At 54.4% G+C, this 20,705-nt stretch overlaps 2 protein-coding genes and 1 long non-coding RNA gene across 5 annotated transcripts in view; 1 reads left to right on the forward strand and 2 right to left on the reverse strand.

Moving 5' to 3' along the window:
* The window catches only part of LOC140696635 (uncharacterized), a 17,315-nt gene extending 12,189 nt beyond the window's left edge, over positions 1-5,126 (reverse strand). Inside the window, exon 1 of the long non-coding RNA XR_012073143.1 lies at positions 4,919-5,126. This is a non-coding gene — a long non-coding RNA (uncharacterized lncRNA). The remainder of the gene's footprint in view (positions 1-4,918) is intronic.
* On the forward strand, positions 3,774-15,541 carry VWA5B2 (von Willebrand factor A domain containing 5B2). The gene is made up of 21 exons (XM_031682267.2): positions 3,774-3,913; positions 4,483-4,591; positions 4,801-4,946; positions 5,035-5,205; positions 7,063-7,282; positions 7,463-7,620; positions 8,134-8,265; positions 8,501-8,625; positions 9,026-9,181; positions 9,631-9,741; positions 9,822-10,030; positions 10,119-10,230; positions 10,716-10,901; positions 11,351-11,522; positions 11,610-11,923; positions 12,407-12,596; positions 12,704-13,060; positions 14,000-14,137; positions 14,221-14,304; positions 14,382-14,626; positions 14,713-15,541. Exons 3-21 carry the CDS (start codon positions 4,808-4,810, stop codon positions 15,259-15,261), a joined length of 3,768 nt encoding a protein of 1,255 aa, XP_031538127.1. The 5' UTR covers positions 3,774-3,913; positions 4,483-4,591; positions 4,801-4,807; the 3' UTR covers positions 15,262-15,541.
* ALG3 (ALG3 alpha-1,3- mannosyltransferase) lies at positions 15,532-20,599 on the reverse strand. 3 transcript variants are annotated; one of them, XM_072962110.1, is made up of 9 exons: positions 20,410-20,599; positions 18,681-18,780; positions 18,439-18,586; positions 18,169-18,329; positions 17,585-17,705; positions 16,950-17,155; positions 16,717-16,794; positions 15,983-16,126; positions 15,532-15,838 (listed from the first exon to the last, which is right to left on the reverse strand). In XM_072962110.1, exons 1-9 carry the CDS (start codon positions 20,498-20,500, stop codon positions 15,676-15,678), a joined length of 1,212 nt encoding a protein of 403 aa, XP_072818211.1. In that variant the 5' UTR covers positions 20,501-20,599; the 3' UTR covers positions 15,532-15,675. The 3 variants fall into 3 exon arrangements, with proteins under 3 accessions (XP_072818211.1, XP_072818205.1, XP_072818206.1); XM_072962104.1 differs by having other exon boundaries at positions 20,373-20,583; XM_072962105.1 differs by having other exon boundaries at positions 15,592-15,838; positions 15,983-16,123; positions 16,716-16,794; positions 20,373-20,583.
* Between the last annotated feature and the right edge of the window lie 106 nt (positions 20,600-20,705).

Consider the following 20,705-nt stretch of genomic DNA (forward strand, 5'->3'; position numbering starts at 1 on the left):
AAGTGTTCATCAGCAAATGAATGGATAAAGAAGCTGTGTAATGGAATATATATATATGTGTGTATGTATATATATATACAATATATATATAATGGTATAATATATATTATAATAATATATATAATGGTATATATATAATGGAATATTACTCAGCCATGAAAACGAAATATTGCCATTTGCAGCAACATGGATGGACTTAGAGATTATCATGCTAAGTGTAAGTCAGACAGAGAAATCATATGATATCACTTGCATGTGGAATCTAAAAAAATGGCCCTGCCGTGAGCAGTGTTCTGATTTGGGAAGCAGATTCAAACCTTCCTCCTGGGCCAGATAAGAGGAAAAGCAACCTATAGGCTAGGCTGGTGTGGCCTAGGTGAGCAAATATCCTGGACAGGAAACTTGGTGGCCCAGCCGCCTGCTCTACACAGAAATCAGAAAATAGGGTCAATTTCACTAACAGAGCCAGTGAGTTTTCTCACATCATCACTGTGAGTCAGCCAACATTTATTGTGCACCTACTATGTGCCAGGGCCTGTGGTGGAAATGAGTCACCTCTAGAGGCTCTCAGCAGCTCAAAAGGAAAATGTAGGCTATAGATTCAACCACCCCTCCTGCCCTGTTCCCTGCCTGGGCCCCACCAGCTCCTACCTCTGTCCCCCTGACTTGGTACTAGGTCTCCCTGTCCTTCCTCCATGTGTTCCTTTTTTTTGAGGTCAGCCAAGATCAATGGGAATTTTCAAAAGGAGGTATATTGTGGGAGGGTATAGCTCAGTGATAGAGTGCATGCCTAAAATGCACAAGGTCCTGGGTTCAATCCCCATTACCTCCATTAAAATAAATAAATAAATCTAATTACCTCCCCCCAAAATAAAAAGTGAAAAATAAAATTTAAAAAAAGGAGATATATTAAGAGATTTAGGAAATCTAAGTGGATGTTAATTAAACTTATTGCAGTAATCATTTTGCAATATATACATTTATTAAATCATTGTTTTACACCTAAAACTAATACATTGTTATATGTCAATTATATCTCAATTTTTAATTAAAAAAAGATTTAGCCAAAATCGAAGAGAACTAAACCAGGAAATAAATATCAAGAAAATCGTACTGTCTATGGTAGTAGTTTAAAAACAAGGATCCAAGGGTTCTGAGGCCAGACCATCTGAGTTCAACATCCTGGCTCTACCACTTTACTAGCTTATCATGAGCAAGATACTTACCTTGTCTGGGCTTCGGTTTTCTCACCTGTAAGATAATAATACTGCTTGTCTCTCAGGCTGTTTTAATCATAAAAGGATAATCCATGCTTAGTACAATGCCTGGCCCATAGTAAGTGCTTGACAAATATTAACAAAGAGAAAAAAACAAATGCACATCTACTTAATCCTTTCCTTACTCCCTCTGGCTCTTTCATTTTTTGATGAGCTGATCCTTCTGCATGAAGCACCTTCCTTATGACGGCATAACTCCTATTTAGAACTCTGCTTAAATGGCACCCCCACAACCCCCACTGCCAGGTTAGAAGCCTCCCTAAAAGCTCTCAGTTAAAAGCTTTTATGTTACGCATGACACCCCTGTAATGCAGCCCTCATCTTTGTCTACTGTAGCCATATGTTTACCTTCTTCAGCAGAGTGTGAGCCTTTCAAGACTGTAGCTCTATATCCCCTACCCTCTCCCCTAAGCCTGGCACATAGCAGAGCACCCAGGCTCCAGGCCATTCCTAGCCCTTCCTAGAATCTCCTCGATCTCCTGAAACCTGGTTCTGGGACCCTCTGGGGCTGTGCAGTCCCTTCCTGTTCTCAGCTGCCTGCTATGCTGCAGCCCCACCACGAGTTCCTCCGAGCTGGGCCTCAGAGCCCCTCCCCAGTGCCACGCAGCCTGCTTGGCCTTGCCCCATCCTTCGGGATGCTTTACACCTCTGGCTGAGCTGCTGACCTATCTCTCCCGCCACTTGCCTCATCTGAGACAGCCTTCTCAGCAGGATCTCAGGACTCATCCAAAGCTTGGCTTCTACCAATGTGTTGTCTAGTCACTGACAAACAACCGTTTTCCTGGGACACTGTTTTACATCAAGGTCTCCTCAGGACCCAATACAGGGACCTCTTTGTTCATTTCCATGTGTTTGAGGCCCCTTAATGACTGCCCCCTGAAGCTTTGTGTTTTCCCTGAGGGCCACATGTAACTCTTGGTTCATTTGTGGAAGAGACAGAGCACAAAACACCCATGGAGAGGCGGTCACTGCCTGGACTTCCATGTAGCCCTCAGAGCCAGGGCTCGTCCTGTCTCAAGAACTGGAGCACCTGGAGGGTCCATCCACTCACTCACCATCTACTGTTTCTCCCCCAAACCTGTTAGAGAAACACTTAGTCTGAATGAAGCTGGGGGAGGGTTCAGCAAAGAAGGGAGGAGAGGGGTCAATGGAACCATGGCTCAAAGAGTGTGGAAAGAACAAGGCTGGGACTCAGCTGGGGCCCCCCATGCCCTGGATCACTGTGATGGTGCTGTGCCTCCTGTATCATCCTTGTGCATTTCCAACCATGAAGTTCCCTGGTAAAAGCCCAAGCTATCTCCACCATGCTAAGTAGTTTGGCAAGGGAAAGGGTTGGGGTGGAGGGTTCTGGTGCTCAAAGAGTCAGGGGATACCCCCCTGTTGCCAGTATGGTGACAGTGACTGGAATCAGGATAGAGTAAACAGGGAAGGATGAGAACCCTGGATCTGGCTTGAAAGCTGGCTCCCACTCCTAGCTCTCCTCAAGCTCTCTTAGCAGAATCTGAGTGTGAACTCTGCCAGAAAGCTTGCCTAGGTGACCCCCTTCCCCAGGGCTCCCAGACTCTCCCTCAGGGATCCTAGGAGAGATTTTATGGACTTCTCTAATCTTTTGCAGTGTAACACTGTCAAGAGCATGAAAATTCAGCTAGTAACAAAGGAACTGTTTACAAGAAGGGATGGTTTCTCCTTCAGGTTCTGCAGTGATAGGGTGGTGGTCACTGCTATGATGGGGACAGTTCGCAGCTACCAGAAGGCTCTGCAGGCTGTAAGGCCTCACTTACAAGGTGGTGGGCAACCGAAGGTACCAGGAAGTTACAGCCTCAGAAGACAATTTTGCCTACACTCCCTACCCCCAGAAAAAGCGAGGAGATGGCGCTGCAGTGGTGGGAAGGGTGACTGGGGGTGGGAGAGAATCGCTGCAGTGATGGGGAGCCCTACTTGGAGTGAGTGGTCACTAAAGTGATCACACCAGCTGAAAATACCTGCAGGGATGGGGGCGGTTTCTGCAGTGACAAAAGAGCACTTTGCAAAGGAAAGGGTTGGGCTCCTTGGGGGAGGGGGGCCCTACGGTGGTGAGGCCCTGGGTTCCGCTGCAGTGATGAGGGAGGGTCACTGCAGTGATGAAAAGCTGAGCCAGTGTGGGGGTAGGGTAGGGTGATACTGGGATACCTGGGGTTGCTGCAGTGCTGTGGGGGGCGCAGACTGAGCCCCTCTGCTGCACTTGCCCGACGCCTCATTTCCTGAAGGACGGAAAGGGTGGAGCCTCGGAGGCCTCCGTCCGGCACTGGTAGGGGGCTGTGCGGCGGCGGGGACGCTGTCCCTGCACTGCGGTGCCAGGTCTGGCCCTAGCGGCCAGGGCTGCCGCGGAGGCGGTACCGCGCCCGAAGTGGGCGGGGAGCAGCAGCCCCGCCGCAGCGGCAGGCGGGGCCGAGGCGGGCTGGAGGGGCGGCCTTCCGAGCCGGGGCGGGACCAGCACCCGCAGGGCCGACGCCCTCGCGCGGATTCAGAGCCTCCGCAGCGGGAGTCCAGAGCGGGCGCCCAGCAGGTGCCCAGAGTGAGTGTGGCCCTGGTCCCAGAGGCGGCACAATCCACCCTGGTCCCGTCGTGGCGCCCAGAACTCCGCAGAGGACGGGACGGTGAGGCTGGGGCTGACGGCTGGGAGGGGGAAGATCCCTAGACCCAGCCTGCAGCATCCCTTGACGGCTCAGCTGTGGGGCCCGCGGCACTAGCTGCCGCCCCCCACCCCCAAATCAGTCCCGCCAGCGTGGGGAGATGCCCTGGACGAATCCCACGGAATCCCCCTGCCTCTACACCTCTCCCGGTGTTGCCTCCCGCGTAAGACCTCCTCCTTTCGCGTCCCATCTCGTTCTTCCCAACCCAATCCCCTCCACTCCCGCCTGCAGTCCCTCTCAGCGCCCCTCACAATTGAGGCGCCGGAAAGAAAGACTGCGGCCCTTCAGCTCCTCATTCCACCCCTCGCCTGCTATCCCTTGCTGGGCTAGGGGCACCCAGGAGGATGCTGGCCCTTTAAACCCTTGTTCCCGACCTAGAGCATCTTCCATCTCTCCACCCGCGCCACTTCCAACAGCTGGCAGCCGCGGGGAGCCGCGGGGAGCCCCGGGGGGCCGGCAGGTACAGGGGTGGCGGTGAGGCCCAGGAGGGGGTGATGGAACAGCTGTGACACCCTCCTCCCCTCCGCCCCTAGAGGAGCCGGCGGCGGGACTGCTGGGCGCCCGGAGCGCCAGTTAAATATTAACCCTCCGCTCCCCGGGTCCACGCGCTGTCTGTAGCTGCGCTCCGCCCTGGCTTCCCAGGTAACGGTTAAGGATGCCCATCTCTCCATCTCAGCCCTGCCTCCCTCCCCACGCCACCTGTCCGCCGGACCGGAGCCTCCGGCTCAGCCTGGCGTCCCCTGCTGGTCCGCGTCCCAGTGCCCGAGTTAGATTCTCCCAGCCTGGTTTCAGGAGGGCGGGGCGCCCTGGACTCACCCTGCGCAGCCCTCATCGAGCACCCCTTTCCCCAGGGGCACCATGCCTGGCCTGTACTGCCCCTCCAGCTGGACGCCGCTGCCCCTCACGGACTCCTGGGTCCGGGCCTGCGCCAACGGACCCTGTCTCAGCCTGCGGGCCCGGCTCACCTACCACAACCCACAGCCGCAGCCAGTGGACGGTGAGGCCTCAGCGGGGGCGCAGGGTGGTGGGGACCGCCTGCCTGGCAGGCATGGTCCGACATCGCTTGTGTGTCCATCCCTCACCAGGCGTGTTCGTGTATCCGCTGGCCGAGGCCGAAGTGGTTTCGGGCTTCGAGGCAGAGGCGGCAGGACGGCGCGTCTCCTTCCAGCTGCAGAGCCGGCGCCGCTCGCAGGCCGCCTGCTGCCGCGCGCTGGGTCCCGCGCTGGGGGCCTCAACGCCCCGCCGCTGCGCGCAGGGTGAGTCCGGGGCGCCCCCGCCCCGCCTCCCTGAAAGCCAGCCACACTCTAGTTCCTGCACCCGCTCTGCATCCCGCCCCTCCCTGTCCCCACTCTAGTCACTGTTTTTTTCATTCATTAATTCATCCCTTTATTTGACAGTCGAGGACTGGGCACCTGACATGCGCCAGGGGGAATGAGAGCCAGGCCCAATCCGAGGTTTGCAGCCAGGTAGACAGACACGGCGGGCAGTCCACACGCCTCTCTCCCTCTCTGGAGCTTTAGTTCCTGAGCCTAGGACAGGGTTTTGGTCATCTCCAAGCCCCAGCATCTTGCACAGAATGTGGCACAAAGGGGCTCCGTGCGTGCTCGGTGAGAGAATGGAAGCCCGCCCCTCTGCTAGGTTTTGTGGCTTGCACTTCATTCCTTCATGTCTTTATTTATACATTCATTTGATTCCTGCGCATGGGATTTATCATCTGGGTAAGAAGAGGGACAGAATCCAGTGGTGTTGAGAGTTGGCATAAGCCCAGCAGGTAGGTAGAGGCTAGAGTGAGCTCTGGGCTGAGGCCCGAGGAATATTCCAGAAGGAAACGGAGCCAGCATTTGACTGAAAGGAAGGGTGGGTTGTACTGATGTGGAGAGGATAGGAAAGGCACTCCAGGCAGGGGCAATGGTGTAAGCAAAAGTTTGGAAGTAAGTGATTCTGGGTAATGGTAATAAAATACTTCGTGTTTATACTGATTCACAGTTGACAAAGCCCAGTCACTGGTGTCATGTCATTTGAATCCAGAGAGGTATGTAACGCAAGTGTTGTCCTCCTTCCCCTCTTCATAGATGACAAAAGTAACAGCAACAGCCTCTTATGTGTTGGATGCTTTGCGTGTATTATCTCATTCATCCTCACCACAGTCTTTGAAATTTAGTTATTATGACCCCCATTTTATAAATGAAGAAACTGAGGCTCCTCTAAACAAGAGAGTTACCAAAGGACAGAATTTAAAGTCACAGAGCGGAGTCTCAAAACCTGGCACTGTGCTCTGTCCCAAGCCCCAGCTGCCTGGGATGGAAGCCACTTTCTTTCTTCTTAACTTCCTTTTTTCATTCCATTTTTTCTTCCCTTCATTTACTCAGCAAGCATTTTTCCATAGAATGGATAAATCATTATTGCAGGGAAATGAGGTGAAGGAGGGCTGTAAAGGTAGGCTGGTGACCTTGACTGCTACTGTTTACACCTGGCCATTTTTTCTTTAGCAGCAGTGGTGACATGGTGCCCAGGACTCCACCAGTCCCCAAACAAGCGCACAATCTAAGTAAAATGGTGTGCTTGATATTCAAATGTCTTCCAGCTAGCTTCTAAGTAGATTACTGATCCTGAACCCCTCTTTGGTAGAAAATTCTGGAGCCACTCCTAGTGGGCTGTGGGGAGCCCCTGACCATTCATGAGCAGGGGATCTGTGAGCAGGGTGGGTCCCAAGCTATGGGAGATGTCAGTGAGGGTTCTTTAGGAAGATGATGCCCAAGGGTTGAATGGACTGGAGCAGGTAAAGAAAGAGGGACAGAGGGTATGGGAACCCCAGGACCTCGGAGGTGGTGTGGACATGCCCTCTCTTCCTCCTCAGCCCTCCAATAGTAGCAGTGTCACTGCTGCCTTTCCTGATGACAGCCAGATCTTTCTACCATCAACCTGCCTCTCTTTCTACCATCATTCATCTCATGCCTCCATCCTGCATCACCAGTGCATTAGCCCAGCATCCCTCCAACCTCACAGAGTCCCCCTTGCCCAAGCTTCCCTGACTCAGTACCTGCTCCCACCCCTATCTTTCCCCATCTCCCCTGCTTCCAGCCCCCTCTGACCCCCTTCCTCATTCATCATAGGTCATCTTGTCTTGGATCTGGCCCAGGCCCGGTCCACGCTGGTGCTGCCCACAGGCCTCATCGCCGCGGCTGGCACCATGACAGTGACCCTGCACAGCAGCCGGGAGCTGCCCTCCAGGCCTGATGGGGTGCTGCACGTGGCTCTACCCTCTGTGCTCACCCCTCTGGCCCCTCCAGGCCCGCCGGGGCCCCCCAGGCCTCCGGGGCTCTGTGACGACAGGTTGGGCCTATGGTGATTCTCTTCGTCCCTCCCTCGGCTACTCTGGGTCTAGTGCGGGTGAGGGGGCTTTGGCAGAGTGCCCCGGGGGATGGGCAGGGTAGGGAAGGGCTGAGGCCAATCAGCCACAGGGTCTAGGGGCCTGGGAGGTGGCCCAGTGACCCTCCTGGTGTTCCTTTCCAGCCCCACCAGCTGCTTCGGAGTGGGCAGCCCCGAGGGGGAAGGGCCAGCCTGGGAGGAGCCAGCTGCCCCTCGGGACGTGTTCTCAGGCCCTGCCCGCTGCCCTGCCCCATACACCTTCTCCTTTGAGATGCTGGTGACTGGGCCATGCCTGCTGGCAGGTGGGTGCCCCTCCCAGCATAGCTGACTGGGAAATAACTCAAGGCTCAGGGATGAGAGGAACATGGGACAAAAGGAAGACAGGGACCTAAGCCTTAGGAACTTCCAATCTCACAGTGGGATCATCCCCTGGCCATTTCTACACAATACACACACTCCTAGGATTGTCAGTGTAATTTATTTATATTCCACTCCACTCACCAATGAGAAGAGAAATGCTTACAATGAGACCGGTCTAAGTGATAAAGTTATGTTTCCTTCTGCAAGAGGTGGAGGACGATGTGAAATCAGCAACTGGTTGTTATATAACTCTTTGACCAGCCAGGAATACATCTCCCAGTCTATGAAGGCAGGCAAATCCCTCCTTGTCCACCCTATTCATTGGACTCAGAGCTGGGCTGAATCAGTCACAGTCCTGGCCCCCACAACTGTTGTCTGAGAAGGTGATATTTGTGCTCTTAGTACTGGCTTGGGGTGGCGTGATCATCACCTCTCCTTACCTCTATGTCCCTCAGGCCTGGAGAGCCCCTCTCATGCTCTGCGGGCAGATGCACCCCCTCATGCCAGCTCTGCAGCCACCATCTGTGTCACACTGGCAGAGGGCCACCACTGTGACCGGGCCTTGGAGATCCTGCTGCACCCCAGTGGTGAGAGACTAGGGCATACAGTGGGCCAGCTCTGACCTGCTTCAAGACCAGCTGGGTACCATTTTTCAAGTATAGATTTCTGGGCCCCAAGTCAGGGGGACTGAGTCATTTGTGAGGGTGAGCCCAGTGGTACAGGGAGGCTGGACCTGCAAGGTTCTCTCAGGATAATGGGACTGAGCAGTTGGGGTCTAGAGACAAGGGCTTCCCTGACAGAACTGGGTCCCCTCCTTTCCAGAGCCCCACCAGCCACACCTGATGCTGGAGGCCGGCAGCCTGAGCTCAGCAGAATACGAGGCCCAGGTGAGGGCCCGCCGGGATTTCCAGAGGCTGCAGCGAAGGGACAGTGATGGGGACCGGCAGGTATGGCTGCCTGGGGTCCTGGCCTGGCCCCTGGCCTCACTGCTGGCTGCGTTAGTGCAGGAGAAGCAGGTGAACTGTCTTATGCTGGGATGGATAGGGGGTCTCTGCTCTCAGCAGGCCCTCTCAGTAGCTGCCACCACAATCTCAGAGGGCTGATGGGTATTGTCACAGGAGGTCCCTTGCAAGTCTCCCTGGGATGTGTCTCAGAGGATGGGGGCTAGGACTGACAAAGGCAGAGGACAGCCACTTACCTCTGCCCTTGCCTTTATTCAGATGAATACAAAAGGGTGCCCCTCTGGGGGGACTGGGCTGAGAAAATCCCCGGGGCTAGGTCCTGCTGCCAGCCCAGGTCGCAGTTGCACTAAGCCCAGCCCAGGATGACTCGGGGTCCCGTGCTCAGGTGTGGTTCCTGCAGCGACGCTTCCACAAGGACATCCTGCTGAACCCCGTGCTGGTGCTGAGCTTCTGCCCTGACCTGAGCTCCAAGCCTGGACACCTGGGCACAGCCACACGGGAGCTCCTCTTCCTGGTGGATGGCAGCAGCGTGGCACACAAGGCCTGTGGGGGCGCGGCATGGGCAGGCCTGGGGCTGGGTGGGGCAGTGGATCTGTGGTGGGCTGGAGGCAGCCTTCGAAGACAGACACACACCTTCTTTCTCTTTCTCATACTCACACATCCATGCATTTCTCCCAGATTCCAAGAGCCTCTTTCATACATAGAGGTACATTCAGTCACCCCAAATCCCAAACCCAGGGATTCACAAGCACCTCCAGGGTCACATACACAAACATCTCTCACAGAAACTCGGAGTCTCCCTCACACCCTAGGGTCTCACTCATAGAGATTTTTCACACACAGACTAACACACACGGGGCTTCCTCCCAGATGACCTCATCTGGCCCCTCAATTTACACACAGCCTGGAGAAGGCAGGCAATCTGGGTCCCGTGTTCTCTCCTGGTGCCAGTGGGGCCTGCCTCACCCTGCCCTTCCTGGCCCTCCCCAGGATGCCATCATTTTGGCTGTGAAGTCGCTCCCGCCCCAGACACTCATCAACCTGGCCATGTTTGGCACGTCAGTGCAGCCCCTCTTCCCAGAGAGCCGGCCTTGCAGTGATGTGAGTGTGGCCCAGGGATCTGGGGGCCTAGTAGAGATGTTTCAGCTCAGTGTGGCCCAGCCTGTGCTTTCTTCCTCCAGGATGCCATACAGCTCATCTGTGAGAGCATTGAGGCCCTGCAGGCTGTGGTCGGCCCTCCAGATGTGCTGGCTGTGCTGGACTGGGCCCTGGGGCAGCCCCAGCACAGGGCCCACCCTCGGCAGCTCTTCCTGCTTACCGCTGCTTCACCCCTGGCCACCGTTACCCACCAAACCCTGGAGCTCGTGAGGTGGCACAGGGGGGCAGCCAGGTAAGGAGGGGGTGGGCACAGCCAGGCTCCTGAGATTGTTCCCCAAAGAGGCTCCTGGTGGTCACAGCTGCTCCCCTTCTCTTGTCAGGTGCTTCTCCTTTGGGCTGGGGCCTGCCTGCCGCCAGCTGCTCCAGGGCCTGTCTGCTCTTAGCCGGGGCCAGGCCTACTTCCTGAGGCCTGGGGAAAGGCTTCAGCCCAAGGTGAGCTTGAACCTGGGTCCTGTTGTGCCCTATTACTCAAGTCCTCCTCCTAAGTTGCACTCAGTCTGAAACAGAACCTGGTCAGTTTGTGGGGTCTCCTGGCACCCTGACCAGGGCTCCTCCTCCACTCTAATCCCGCCTCTTCTCAGAGAGGCCAATCAGGGGAGAACCCACTGTGCTGCTGTGGGGTGCTGCAGGAGGCCAAGGGTGTGGGGGCCACGGCCTCTGACTCCTTCAAAAATCTTGTTCTCAGTTTTGTCTCGGTACTGAGCCATGTCCTTGAAAAGCCTTGCCTCGTCTACACGGCATGGCTTAGGCCAGGAGATGCACCAAGCCCTGAGGACTGAGTGCTCAGTCCCCTCGCTTGTTCACACCCCAGACCCCCGCCTCACCTTCTCCCTTCAGCCAGAGGTTCAGCAGATGGCTCTGTTAACTGTGTGACGTCTCCTTCTCTCCCATGACCTCCCTCTGGTCACACCCCACAGCTGGTGCAGGCTCTGCGGAAGGCACTGGAGCCCGCATTGAGCGACGTCTCTGTAGACTGGTTTGTTCCTGATACGGTGGAGGCACTGCTGACGCCTCGGGAGATCCCAGCACTCTACCCTGGGGACCAGCTGCTCGGTTACTGCTCACTCTTCAGGGTGGATGGCTTCCGGTCCCGCCCCCCTGGGGTAGGCCACGGCTGGGATGGCTGAAGCCCCTGTATCTCTTCAAAACCCATTTCCTATTCCCTGTGCCTCTCTCTGCCAGACTCTCCTACTACTACCCACAAGGCCTCCCCAGAGACCACAGTGCCCTAACCCCAGGTGACTGCAGACTGCCCCCATCATAAGGTCTTCCACTGAGCTGTCATGTGCTACCCTTGGGCACTAAAGCAACAGCCATACAGAAAAGTGCCAGCATTTGCTGCAAGGTTTTCACCAAAACCTGTAGCTCAGCCACAGCAGCTCTAGTAACCCTATGGTCAGCACGTATGCATCCTTCTCCTTCAGTATTGGGCTTTCATTTTTGGTTTATTAACTTTATTGCCTCTTGCAGTGAGCCATCGTAAATCCTGTTTGGAATAGGTAGTATGTAACTACAGTCAGTTTTTTTTCCCCCAATGTCTATCCCTCTCCAGGGCCAAGAGCCTGGCTGGCAGAGCTTGGGCGGATCCGTGTTCCCATCCCCAGAGGAAGCACCATCTGCCACCAGCCCTGGAACTGAGCCCACTGGCACCTCAGAGCCACTGGGAACAGGCACTGTGTCAGCAGAGCTGTCCAGCCCATGGGCTGCTGGGGACTCAGAGCAGAGTGAGTGCCCGGGTGTATGTGCGTTGGGGAGGAGTGGGCACTGGGAGAGAGGCAAGAGCCAGGATCTATTCTCCTGCCTCGCAATAGGTACTGATGCTCTGACAGACCCAGTTACGGACCCTGGACCTAACCCCTCCTCTGAAACAGCCATATGGCGCCGCATCTTCCAGTCCTCATACATCCGGGAGCAGTATGTGCTCACCCACTGCTCTGCCAGCCCAGAGCCAGGCCCAGACTCCACAGGCAGCAGCGAGTCCCCTGTCTCCCAGGGCCCTGGCTCCCCAGAAGGCAGTGGTCCCCTGGATCCCCCTTCTCAGCAGGGCTGCCGCAGCCTGGCCTGGGGAGAACCTGCAGGCTCCCATTCCTGCCCCTTGCCTCCACCCCCACTGGCTCCAGTCAAGGTGAGATTCAATCCACATCCATCTCCCATGTATCCAGCAAATGTTTATTGACCATCTGCTGTATGCCATACATTGTGCAGTGGTTACTAGTAAGTCTAGCTGAAGAACTAGATGGATAAATCTATATGATACCGTACAACATACTGATGAGCCCGGGACATGGCATTACTAGGATTCAGAATCAAGGTGACTAACCCTGTCTGAGGGAGTCAGGAAGGAAAGAGCCACCTCTTGAAGAATAAGAAGTTAGCCAGGTAAAAAGGGAGAAGACATGAATGAAAATAGGACAAGCAACAACCTCAAGTGAGAAATAGGGCATGGAGTGACACGGCACTGGGAAGGGGGCCAGGGGCCATGAGAAACGTAACGGTGATGAACAGCCATTTGGAGCTTCAAAGGGGCAATGTGACCATTTGTGTCTGTATGTCTGATGGCCAGGAGCTCTGCATTCCTGGACCAGTGAACCCCACTTCTTATGTGCAGACTGGGGCCTTGAGTGCTGAGGTGCTGGGCCGTCGACACAGAGCAGCTCTGGCTGGTCGAAGCCTCTCATCACCCCCAGGCCGGGTCAACCCAGTCCCTGGCCATCCCCGACACCCATCTCTAGGTGTAGCACCAGATGGGCCAGGCCCTGAGCCAGGGCAGCAGCTTGGACAGGGCCTGGATGACTCAGGTAAAGGTTGGATGGGGAGCTAGCTGGGTTCTGACACCAAGGAGGCTTTGGGGAGGTGGTAACCAGGGCACCACACTGCCCCTGGTCCTATCATTGTCTCTCTCCAGGAAACCTGCTCTCCCCGGCTCCCATGGACTGGGACATGTTGATGGAACCACCGTTCTTGTTCACAGCTGTTCCTCCCAATGGGGAGTTGGCCCCTCCCCCAGTACCACTGCCTCCCCAGGCTCCACGCTGCCACGTGGTGATCCGGGGCCTGTGTGGGAAGCAGCCTATGTGCTGGGAGGTGGGTGTTGGGCTGGAGACATTATGGGGGCCTGTGGATGGTGGCTCACAGCTTCCATCGCCCCCTGAAAGAGAAAGTGCGTGGGACCAAGCACTCCATCGACTGACAGCAGCTTCTGTGGTCCGGGACAATGAGCAGCTGGCTCTCCGAGGAGGGGGCGAGACCATGACTGACCAGGGTGAGTTGCTGGTGGGCCCAGTCAGGGATCAGGAAGCCTGTATGGGGCAGAGAGTGGCAGAGGCATGGGTCTGTGTGATCACTCCCTATATCTCACCTTGCTCATAAATAATTTGAGGTGGCTCACCCACACTGACAAGGAAAAAAAAATTAAGCAAGACAATGGGACAAGAAAAGGAAAAATGAGAGGAAGCAGAGAATGAGGTTATATTAAAGATGCACACCATGAGGTTATGTGCCCTTGCAGGCATGGGACCCCAAAATTGGCAAGCTTCCTAGCAGCAAACAGAGAGCGAATGTCATCTTGTAGTGATTCACAGGGCCCACAAAACAAAATCTGTCACTTAGGAAGACTGTTAAAATTAGGTAAAGTTTTGGGGTTGAGGTTTTATCAGTGGTAGAGTGCATGCTCCACATGCACAAGGTCCTGGGTTCAATCCCCACTGCCTTTGTTAACGAGAGGAAAAAAAGCAAAATAAAATATTCTTTTAAAACATTAAAGTTAAAATGTTAGTTCTTCAGTTGCACTCACCACACTTCAAGTGACTTAATAGTCACATGTGACGTGGCTACCATATTGGATTATGCAGATAGAGAACATTTCCATCATTGCAGATAGAGGTCTATTGGATAGTGCTGAAATGAATGGATGGAAAAGGTACCAGTCAATGCTTCCTCTGGGTTGTGTTGAATTTGTTGAATTTGTGGGTAGCCAGGGGACCTAGCCCTGCTACGAGGGAGTTGAGCATGCAGCCTAACCACTTATCATCAAAGCTGGGGACTCTGAGCTGGCCCTGAGAAGGAACTCCACTCTGTTCAAAAGTGCAGAGAGGGAGAAGCTTTGGGAGCATTAAGGTTTTTTCCTGTGAAGCCCTTAGTAGAGAGTGAGTGGTGGGAGTGCACCCCCTCCTGTTCAGCATGCTGCTCTTTGGTTTCATAGGCCATGCCCGGAGGTCCTGGCTCCGAGCCCTTCAGACAAGCAAGGTCAGCTCTGCTCCCTCCTGCTTCACCTGCCCTGTAGCTGTGGATGCCACCACCAGGGAAGTCCTGCCCACAGCCCTGCAGGTGCGGAGCTCAGGTATGGTCCCTCCTGGGTGCCAGTTCTCACCTCACTGGCCACCCCCCAGACAAACCTTACCCCTGTCTTGTGTGTCCCTGCAGAGCCAGCCGAGCCCCCAGGCACCTCTCCTGCCTCTCAGGGCCATCTAGATGCAGCTCCTCTGCCCACAGTTGTCCACTCGAAAGGTAACACAAATTGGGGGAAATGGTAGGGAGCAACTGGGGTTAGGGACCACCATTGGCACTGAATGGTTCCAGTGCAGAACTTCAGGGAGGCTCTCTGGCAGGCGGCTGGGACCTGGACCAAAATGGCAACTCCAAGTCTGCTTTGGGAGACTCTGCAGTGGCCCCCGAAAGTCCTCATCACCTGTCCCCCCAGCCTCCCTCTCAGCTTAGCCTGGGGCGTCGCAAGGCCAGAGGCCCAAGCAGCCATAGGCTCTGCAGCCCCAACAGCAGCCACGCCAATGACAGCAACAGTGAAGGCAGCCCCCACGACTACTTGCCCTTGGTGAGGACTCGGGAGGTGGAGGGTGGCGTGGCCAGGGCCAGGGCACTGTCTCAGCTCGTTTCTCCCCCCACCTCCTCTCTCCTCAGGTTCGGCTGCAGGAGGCGCCTGGGTCCTTTCGCTTGGACGCGCCCTTCTGCGCCGCGGTGCGCATTTCATGGGAGCGCCTGTGCCGCGCCTCTCCCTTTGCAGCGCATCGCGCCAGCTTGAGCCCCACTTCGGCCTCCTCTCCCTGGGCACTTCTAGGACACGGTGTCGGCCAAGGCGACAGTGCCACGGCCTCCTGTAGCCCATCCCCCAGCTCGGGCTCCGAGGGTCCAGGCCAGGTAGACAGTGGGCGGGGCTCAGACACCGAGGCCTCGGAAGGGGCCGAAGGGCCTGGTGGTGTGGACCTGCGTGGCCGGACTTGGGCCACAGCTGTGGCGCTTGCCTGGCTGGAGCACCGCTGTGCCGCTGCCTTTGGCGAATGGGAACTGGCGGCAGCTAAGGCCGACTGTTGGCTGCGGGCACAGCACCTGCCTGACGGCCTTGACCTGGCCAACCTCAAGGCTGCAGCCCGGGGTCTCTTCCTGCTACTACGCCACTGGGACCAGAACCTGCAGCTGCACCTGCTGTGCTACAGCCCAGCAAACATGTGAGGGTCGCCTGTTGCTTGGGTTAGCACCCCCACCAGACTCAAGTCACTGCCACCCAGGGCCAGCTTCTCGGTGCTGGGGAGGGGTAGGCTGGTGACAGCTTGCCCCCACTGCTTCTCATCCCCTTCACAGAATCCTCTTGCCCCCACAGAAAGTGCCTGCCTGTGCTCTCTCCCGCTTCTCCCATCCCATGTCCCTTCTGAGCTCTGTGCAGTGCAGTGGAAGGGGAGAGAGCCACAGTCCCACAATCCTATGCAATAAAGTGCCTCTTAGGACTGTATGAGTTCTTTATCTGCAGCGTGCCTGCCCCTCACAGCTTGGTCTGTACAGAAGTGGACTTTGTAAGGTTTATTGGGAAGGGCAGAGTCCATCCCCGTCCAGGGTCCTGAGAATGGACCGGAGGGGAAAAGGTGGATCTCAGTGGGCTTTCTTGCTGTGCTGGGTGGTCTTGGGGAAAGGCTGGGGGCCCAGCCAGAGCTGCAGCAGGATGACAGCATGGCACACGTGCAGGGCAGCAGAGCTGCAGGACGTGGATGGGTACGTGTTCCAGGAGAGCTCAATGAGTCCCAGCACCAGCAACCTGGAGATGAGAAATAACCTCCAGGTCTTGTCCAGTTTCTAGGCCTGCAGCCCTTCAGCTCACCCTCTGCCCCTCCTTGGTCACAGTCTTGGGATGAGGAGCTCCCTGGCCCTTCCCACTCCCCCAGGTTGTCCCAGCCAGTACCTGAGCAGGTGTGTGAGCCAGCGTGCAGGCGTGGCCCACAAGAGGTAGGGCAGTGTGTGGAAATACCAGACGTAGAACTGGTAGTGAAGGGAGCGGCTGAAGCAGATGCCAATGAAGTTGGAGGTGAAGAGGGTAAAAACAATCTGTAGGCGGTGGTCAAGGCCAAGGGCAGGTACAGAACGGGTAGGGAGGATTCGAAGCAGAGCGGCAAGAGTTTTTTGGGGTCAGATAGCCCCGCAGCTCTGCTGTTCCTAGATGTATACCTTTGGGCAACTTTCTTAACTTCTCTTGACCTGTTCCTCAATTACGTGGAGACAGTAATACCTACAGGCATAAGGCCTAGTGAGTCCATAACTTACTAGTTGTATGACTTTGGCATATTACTTAACCTCTTATAGAAAGCATTTACTTTGCCACTTGTAAAATGAGGATAATAAAAATAACTCCCTATCTCAGGATCTGTGAGCTTTAAATGTTACAATGCATATAAATCTCTTAGGACAGCACCAGACAGAGGGTGAGCACTTACATGGTAACTAATAATATTTAGAATTAAGAGTAAAATGTACTTAATATAGTGTTTGGTAAAGAGCAGGAGCTCTATAAATTGTCCCTGCAGATATTACTGACACCTCCTTTTCCCTCCCCCAGATCACCAGCTATCCAGGGCTAGCTGACTAGGACCCCATCTGTACCTGCAGAGGGCAACTTACCTTCCCATGATTTAAAGGATATGATTGGGCGTGAGGGGCTGGGGAGGAACCTTCCTTTTAGAGGGATCCTTCAGCAGTGACAGGATACTTTCCCCTGTCCTGGGGAGAAACCATTGAGATATTTATCAAGCCCCCATCACGGGCCAAGCTCTAAGCTCACCCCATGAGCTCAACATCTCCCCTAAGGAGCCCTAAAGCCAAGGCCCTTCACTGCTTCCCTCACCTCTGCCCATGGCACTGCTCCCCTTTCTCACCTGTGCCACCTACAGAGGGCAAAAAGCAACAGCAGGGTGAGGTGGGCGGTCAAAAGTGCCAGATGGAAGGCACGATGCAGGAAGAGGGCCTCAGGGAGGAAGCGCCAGTTCACTGTCCAGCGGAATAGAAACTGGCGGCCAAAGTCAAAAGAGCGGGATACGTAGCCAACAGGGTTCTCCAGCAGGAAGGGTAGTCCCAGCACCACCTGAGGATGGATGTGATATCAGTAGAGATGTCCAGGCTCACCCCTAGCCTCATGCTAATCACCGGGAGAAGTGGGAACAGGGTATAAGTCTCAGAGTTTCCCTAATTCCCACTACGAATAGCGGGAAAGCCAGTCCACCCCAGGCCAGAGCCTTGGGCCAAACAAGCCAAGGAAGCAGGTAATAACAGCGCTTTAAGTTTGGATTCACCAAGTCATAAATGAGCAGAGCCAGAAAGGCTCTCAGAGACCATCTAGTTCAATGTCCTTGTTTTATAGCTAAAGAAACCAAAACCCAGAGACAGTGGCTGCCCAGCCCAGAATCAATTCCAAAACTCTGACTCTTGACTTTGAGAAGTCTCAAGGATGAAAGGAGGCCAGACAGAGTGGCCTCCCCTTCATTAGAAAGGGGAAGGGGTAAGGAGGGGATACCTGAAGGACAGCACAGATGCCCAGCTTGGGGATGGCCCCACGGAGACCAAATTGCGTGAGTAGAAGGAATAATAACCCAGGGGCGAAGAGTAACACGTTCATCTTCACAGAGACTGCCAGGCTGGGGTGGGTAGGGGAGAGGAAGGGTGGAGATCAGCTCCAGGGCCATGCACCCCACCCAAAGATGCACTCCCCACCATCACCACAGCAACTCTTCCTCTCCCCTGACAGCAAGATCCAGGGTGGAGCCCACACTAAGAACTGCTTGGAGGATAAGGCAGACTAGAGGGAGGCTGGGAATAGGAAGCTGATACTTTGTCTCTACATTCAGATTGAGTGAGCAAACATACTGAGTATTTAGAATGCAATGACCAACTCAAACAACACATGCTGTCTGGAGGGAATGGGATGGGAAGAGGGTGTGTGTGTGTTGGGGCTTGGGGCTGAAGACTTTCTATAGCTCCTGGACTTGCCTTGTGGCCCTAACTGACCCACTCCTTACTTACTCTGTTAAGGAAAATTGGGGAGAAAGTGATGGAAATACATAAAGTGAGAGAGGGGGCCAGAAGGGAGGGGTGTTTGACCTGAAACAGCAGCAGCCCCAGCCCCAGCGCTGGGCCAGCAGTAGGTTGATACTGAGGAAGAGCAGCGCCATGGCCACTGGGTCATTGAAGAGCCGCAGCACAAAGATGGAGTGGACACGGTATGATGCACAGCACATGAAGAAAAAGACGAAGGGAGGTACCTGAAAGATGGGCACAGTGGGGAATACGGTTAGCTCACCAGCCCTGAGCCATCCCCACTCCCTAGCCCTCCCCGTTTGGAGCTCCCTGGTCTTGGCAGCAAGGACTCACCTTGCAGGTCTGGTGGTAAATCAAGAAGACAAGCAGCAAGGTGGCCAGGTAGAGCACAGCAAAGATGTGTTGGGCCATGCAGATGTCAGTGCCCCGGCCAGTGGCATAGTATAGCCCCATAAAGATGTACACAAAGCCAGCTGGGTACCTGAAAGAGAAGGAATTTGAGTCTGAGTCAAGCTATCCAGGCTGGCATCTGGTCAGCCCCTCACATCCTCGCTGAACCTCCTATCCCCACTCACACAAGAGGTCCAGTGTCACCCTGCAGCTGAGTATAGTCGTAGGTACCGTTGATGACGCCCTCTACCTCAGCCATGTAGGCCTTCCAATCAATTTCTGTATCTGGAAAAGGACAGGATGGTGTGGTTATTTCCAAGTTCAAAATGTATCTACACCAGCCCATTAAAGCACAGAGTTCTAGCTCATTCTCAGGACTTCTATCACAATCCCTTACCTAACTGCCTATCTGACATTCTCCGGGTGAATCCAGGTATCTCAAACTCAAACATGTCTATAATGGAACTCAAACCTTCCACTCCAAATCTACTTCCTTTCCTGGGTTCCATGAATGGCACCATTAGCCTTCAGCTGCCCAGATCACAAACCTGGGAAACATCTTTGTCCTTTTCTTTCATTTCCAGCCCCCAGTCATCAAGTCCTGCCTATTCTTCATTCTAAATATCTCTACTATTTCATCCTTCTCTGCTATCACACACTCTAATTTGGGCCTCACACAATCTCTAGCCTCAATGATGCAACAACTTCCTAATTAGGCTCCCAGTTTCCACTTTCACCCTACTACAATATATTTTCCTCCCTGCAGCCAGAGAGCTCTTCCTATAATAGAAATATCAGTTTCTCTGCTTAAAACCCTTCAATTCCTCAGGGCTCTAAAGATAGAGACAAAATTCTATTATTCTCTTTTTTAGAAAAGGAAATTGTGAGTTAATGAGGTTAAGTGACCAGCTCAAGATTGGTGAGATAGGAAGGGCAGAGTTGAGACTGGAACTCATGGGGTCCCAAATTCTTAACCACCATGCTAACTATCTCCTTAACACTGCTTACAGAGTCATTCATGACCTAGTCTCAATTTCTGCAATCTTATCTTTCACTACTACCCTCACTTGATTTCTATGTTCCAGCTCTAAAAAATCATTTCAGTTTCTCAAACGAGACTTTCTCTTTTGATCGGAGCTTTCTGATACAGGGCTCTCTCTGCCTAGAGCATTCTTTCCCCTCCCCACTTCTCTCTTTCCTTAACTAGCTCTCACCTTTCAAGGGGAACTCTAGGAAGCATTTTCTGACTCCTCAAGATTGACTTAAGTGACCTTCTGTGTTCTTTATAGCACCCTTTATAGTCTTACTACTATCATGATAATGATACTCTGTAATGTTCTGCTAACTGATCTTTGTCCAGGCCCACACACCTAAGCAGGAGATGTGTCTATCTTTTTCACCACTGTACCCTTGACACTTAGCATAGTGTTAACCATATAATAAGCACATGATAAGTATGTATTGAATTAACCGCCTTTATCAAGAAAGCCTTAAGCCCAATGTTTTCAGCGTGGAAAGGAGCCACCAATAATGCCAGACTCAACTGTCACAAAGTGCCATGGCTGAGAAGAGACTTAGAGAGAGTAGAATTGAACAGATAAGAAGACTGAGACCAAACAAGGGAAGTGACGTGTCCAAAGCCACAGACACAAGCAGCAGGAGCAGCAGGACATTAACTCGGACCCAGGTTTTCTGGAAGGAATTAAAATCCGGTTTGGTTTTCTGTACAGCAGGCTTGGGACTTGGTTAAAAGATACAGGTCTGCAATTGATGACTGAGTGGATCAGGGGTCTAAGTTTGCGCTCCGAATCTGGGTTCCAGTTTGAGTTGGGGGTTCGGTCCCCCTCCCTCCTTCCCCTCCCCCTCGGCGCACTCACATGCCACCCTGTGAATGACCCAGAAGGTGATGCCCACCTCCGCCAGGCAGAGGCAGGCCGCCACCAGCAGCGTGTAGCGCGGCTCCAGCAACAGGAGGCGCCGCTCTTGCCAGGCGCGCCGTAGCCATTGCCCGCAGAGTCCCGCCGCCCGGATTGCGGGACCCGGCCGGCCGCGTTTCCTCAAGCCCGCCGCCATCTTGACGGTGCGCCGCCGGTGTGGGACCGCTACCCCGGGAAGCCCGACACTTCGGCACTTAGGTTCCGCTCCCCGCGCCGCATGTCCCAAAGGACTGAGAGCTGACTGGAGTTGCAGAGTGCTTATTTACTCCACTA

Source organism: Vicugna pacos, chromosome 1 (assembly GCF_048564905.1).
Source record: "Vicugna pacos chromosome 1, VicPac4, whole genome shotgun sequence".
Classification (NCBI taxonomy): Eukaryota; Metazoa; Chordata; class Mammalia; order Artiodactyla; family Camelidae; genus Vicugna; species Vicugna pacos.

Coding starts and splice junctions, on each gene's coding strand:
- ALG3 (XM_072962104.1), bottom strand. CDS start 20,568: ATGGCGGCGGGCTTGAGGAAACGCGGCCGGCCGGGTCCCGCAATCCGG. Junction 18,587..18,680: donor GGTGACACTGGACCTCTTGT/GTGAGTGGGGAT, acceptor CTTCTCTTTCAG/GTACCCAGCTGGCTTTGTGT. Junction 17,706..18,168: donor TGGGGCTGCTGCTGTTTCAG/GTCAAACACCCC, acceptor TACCCACCCCAG/CCTGGCAGTCTCTGTGAAGA.
- VWA5B2 (XM_031682267.2), top strand. CDS start 4,808: ATGCCTGGCCTGTACTGCCCCTCCAGCTGGACGCCGCTGCCCCTCACG. Junction 9,742..9,821: donor AGAGCCGGCCTTGCAGTGAT/GTGAGTGTGGCC, acceptor TTCTTCCTCCAG/GATGCCATACAGCTCATCTG. Junction 14,627..14,712: donor CCCACGACTACTTGCCCTTG/GTGAGGACTCGG, acceptor CTCTCTCCTCAG/GTTCGGCTGCAGGAGGCGCC.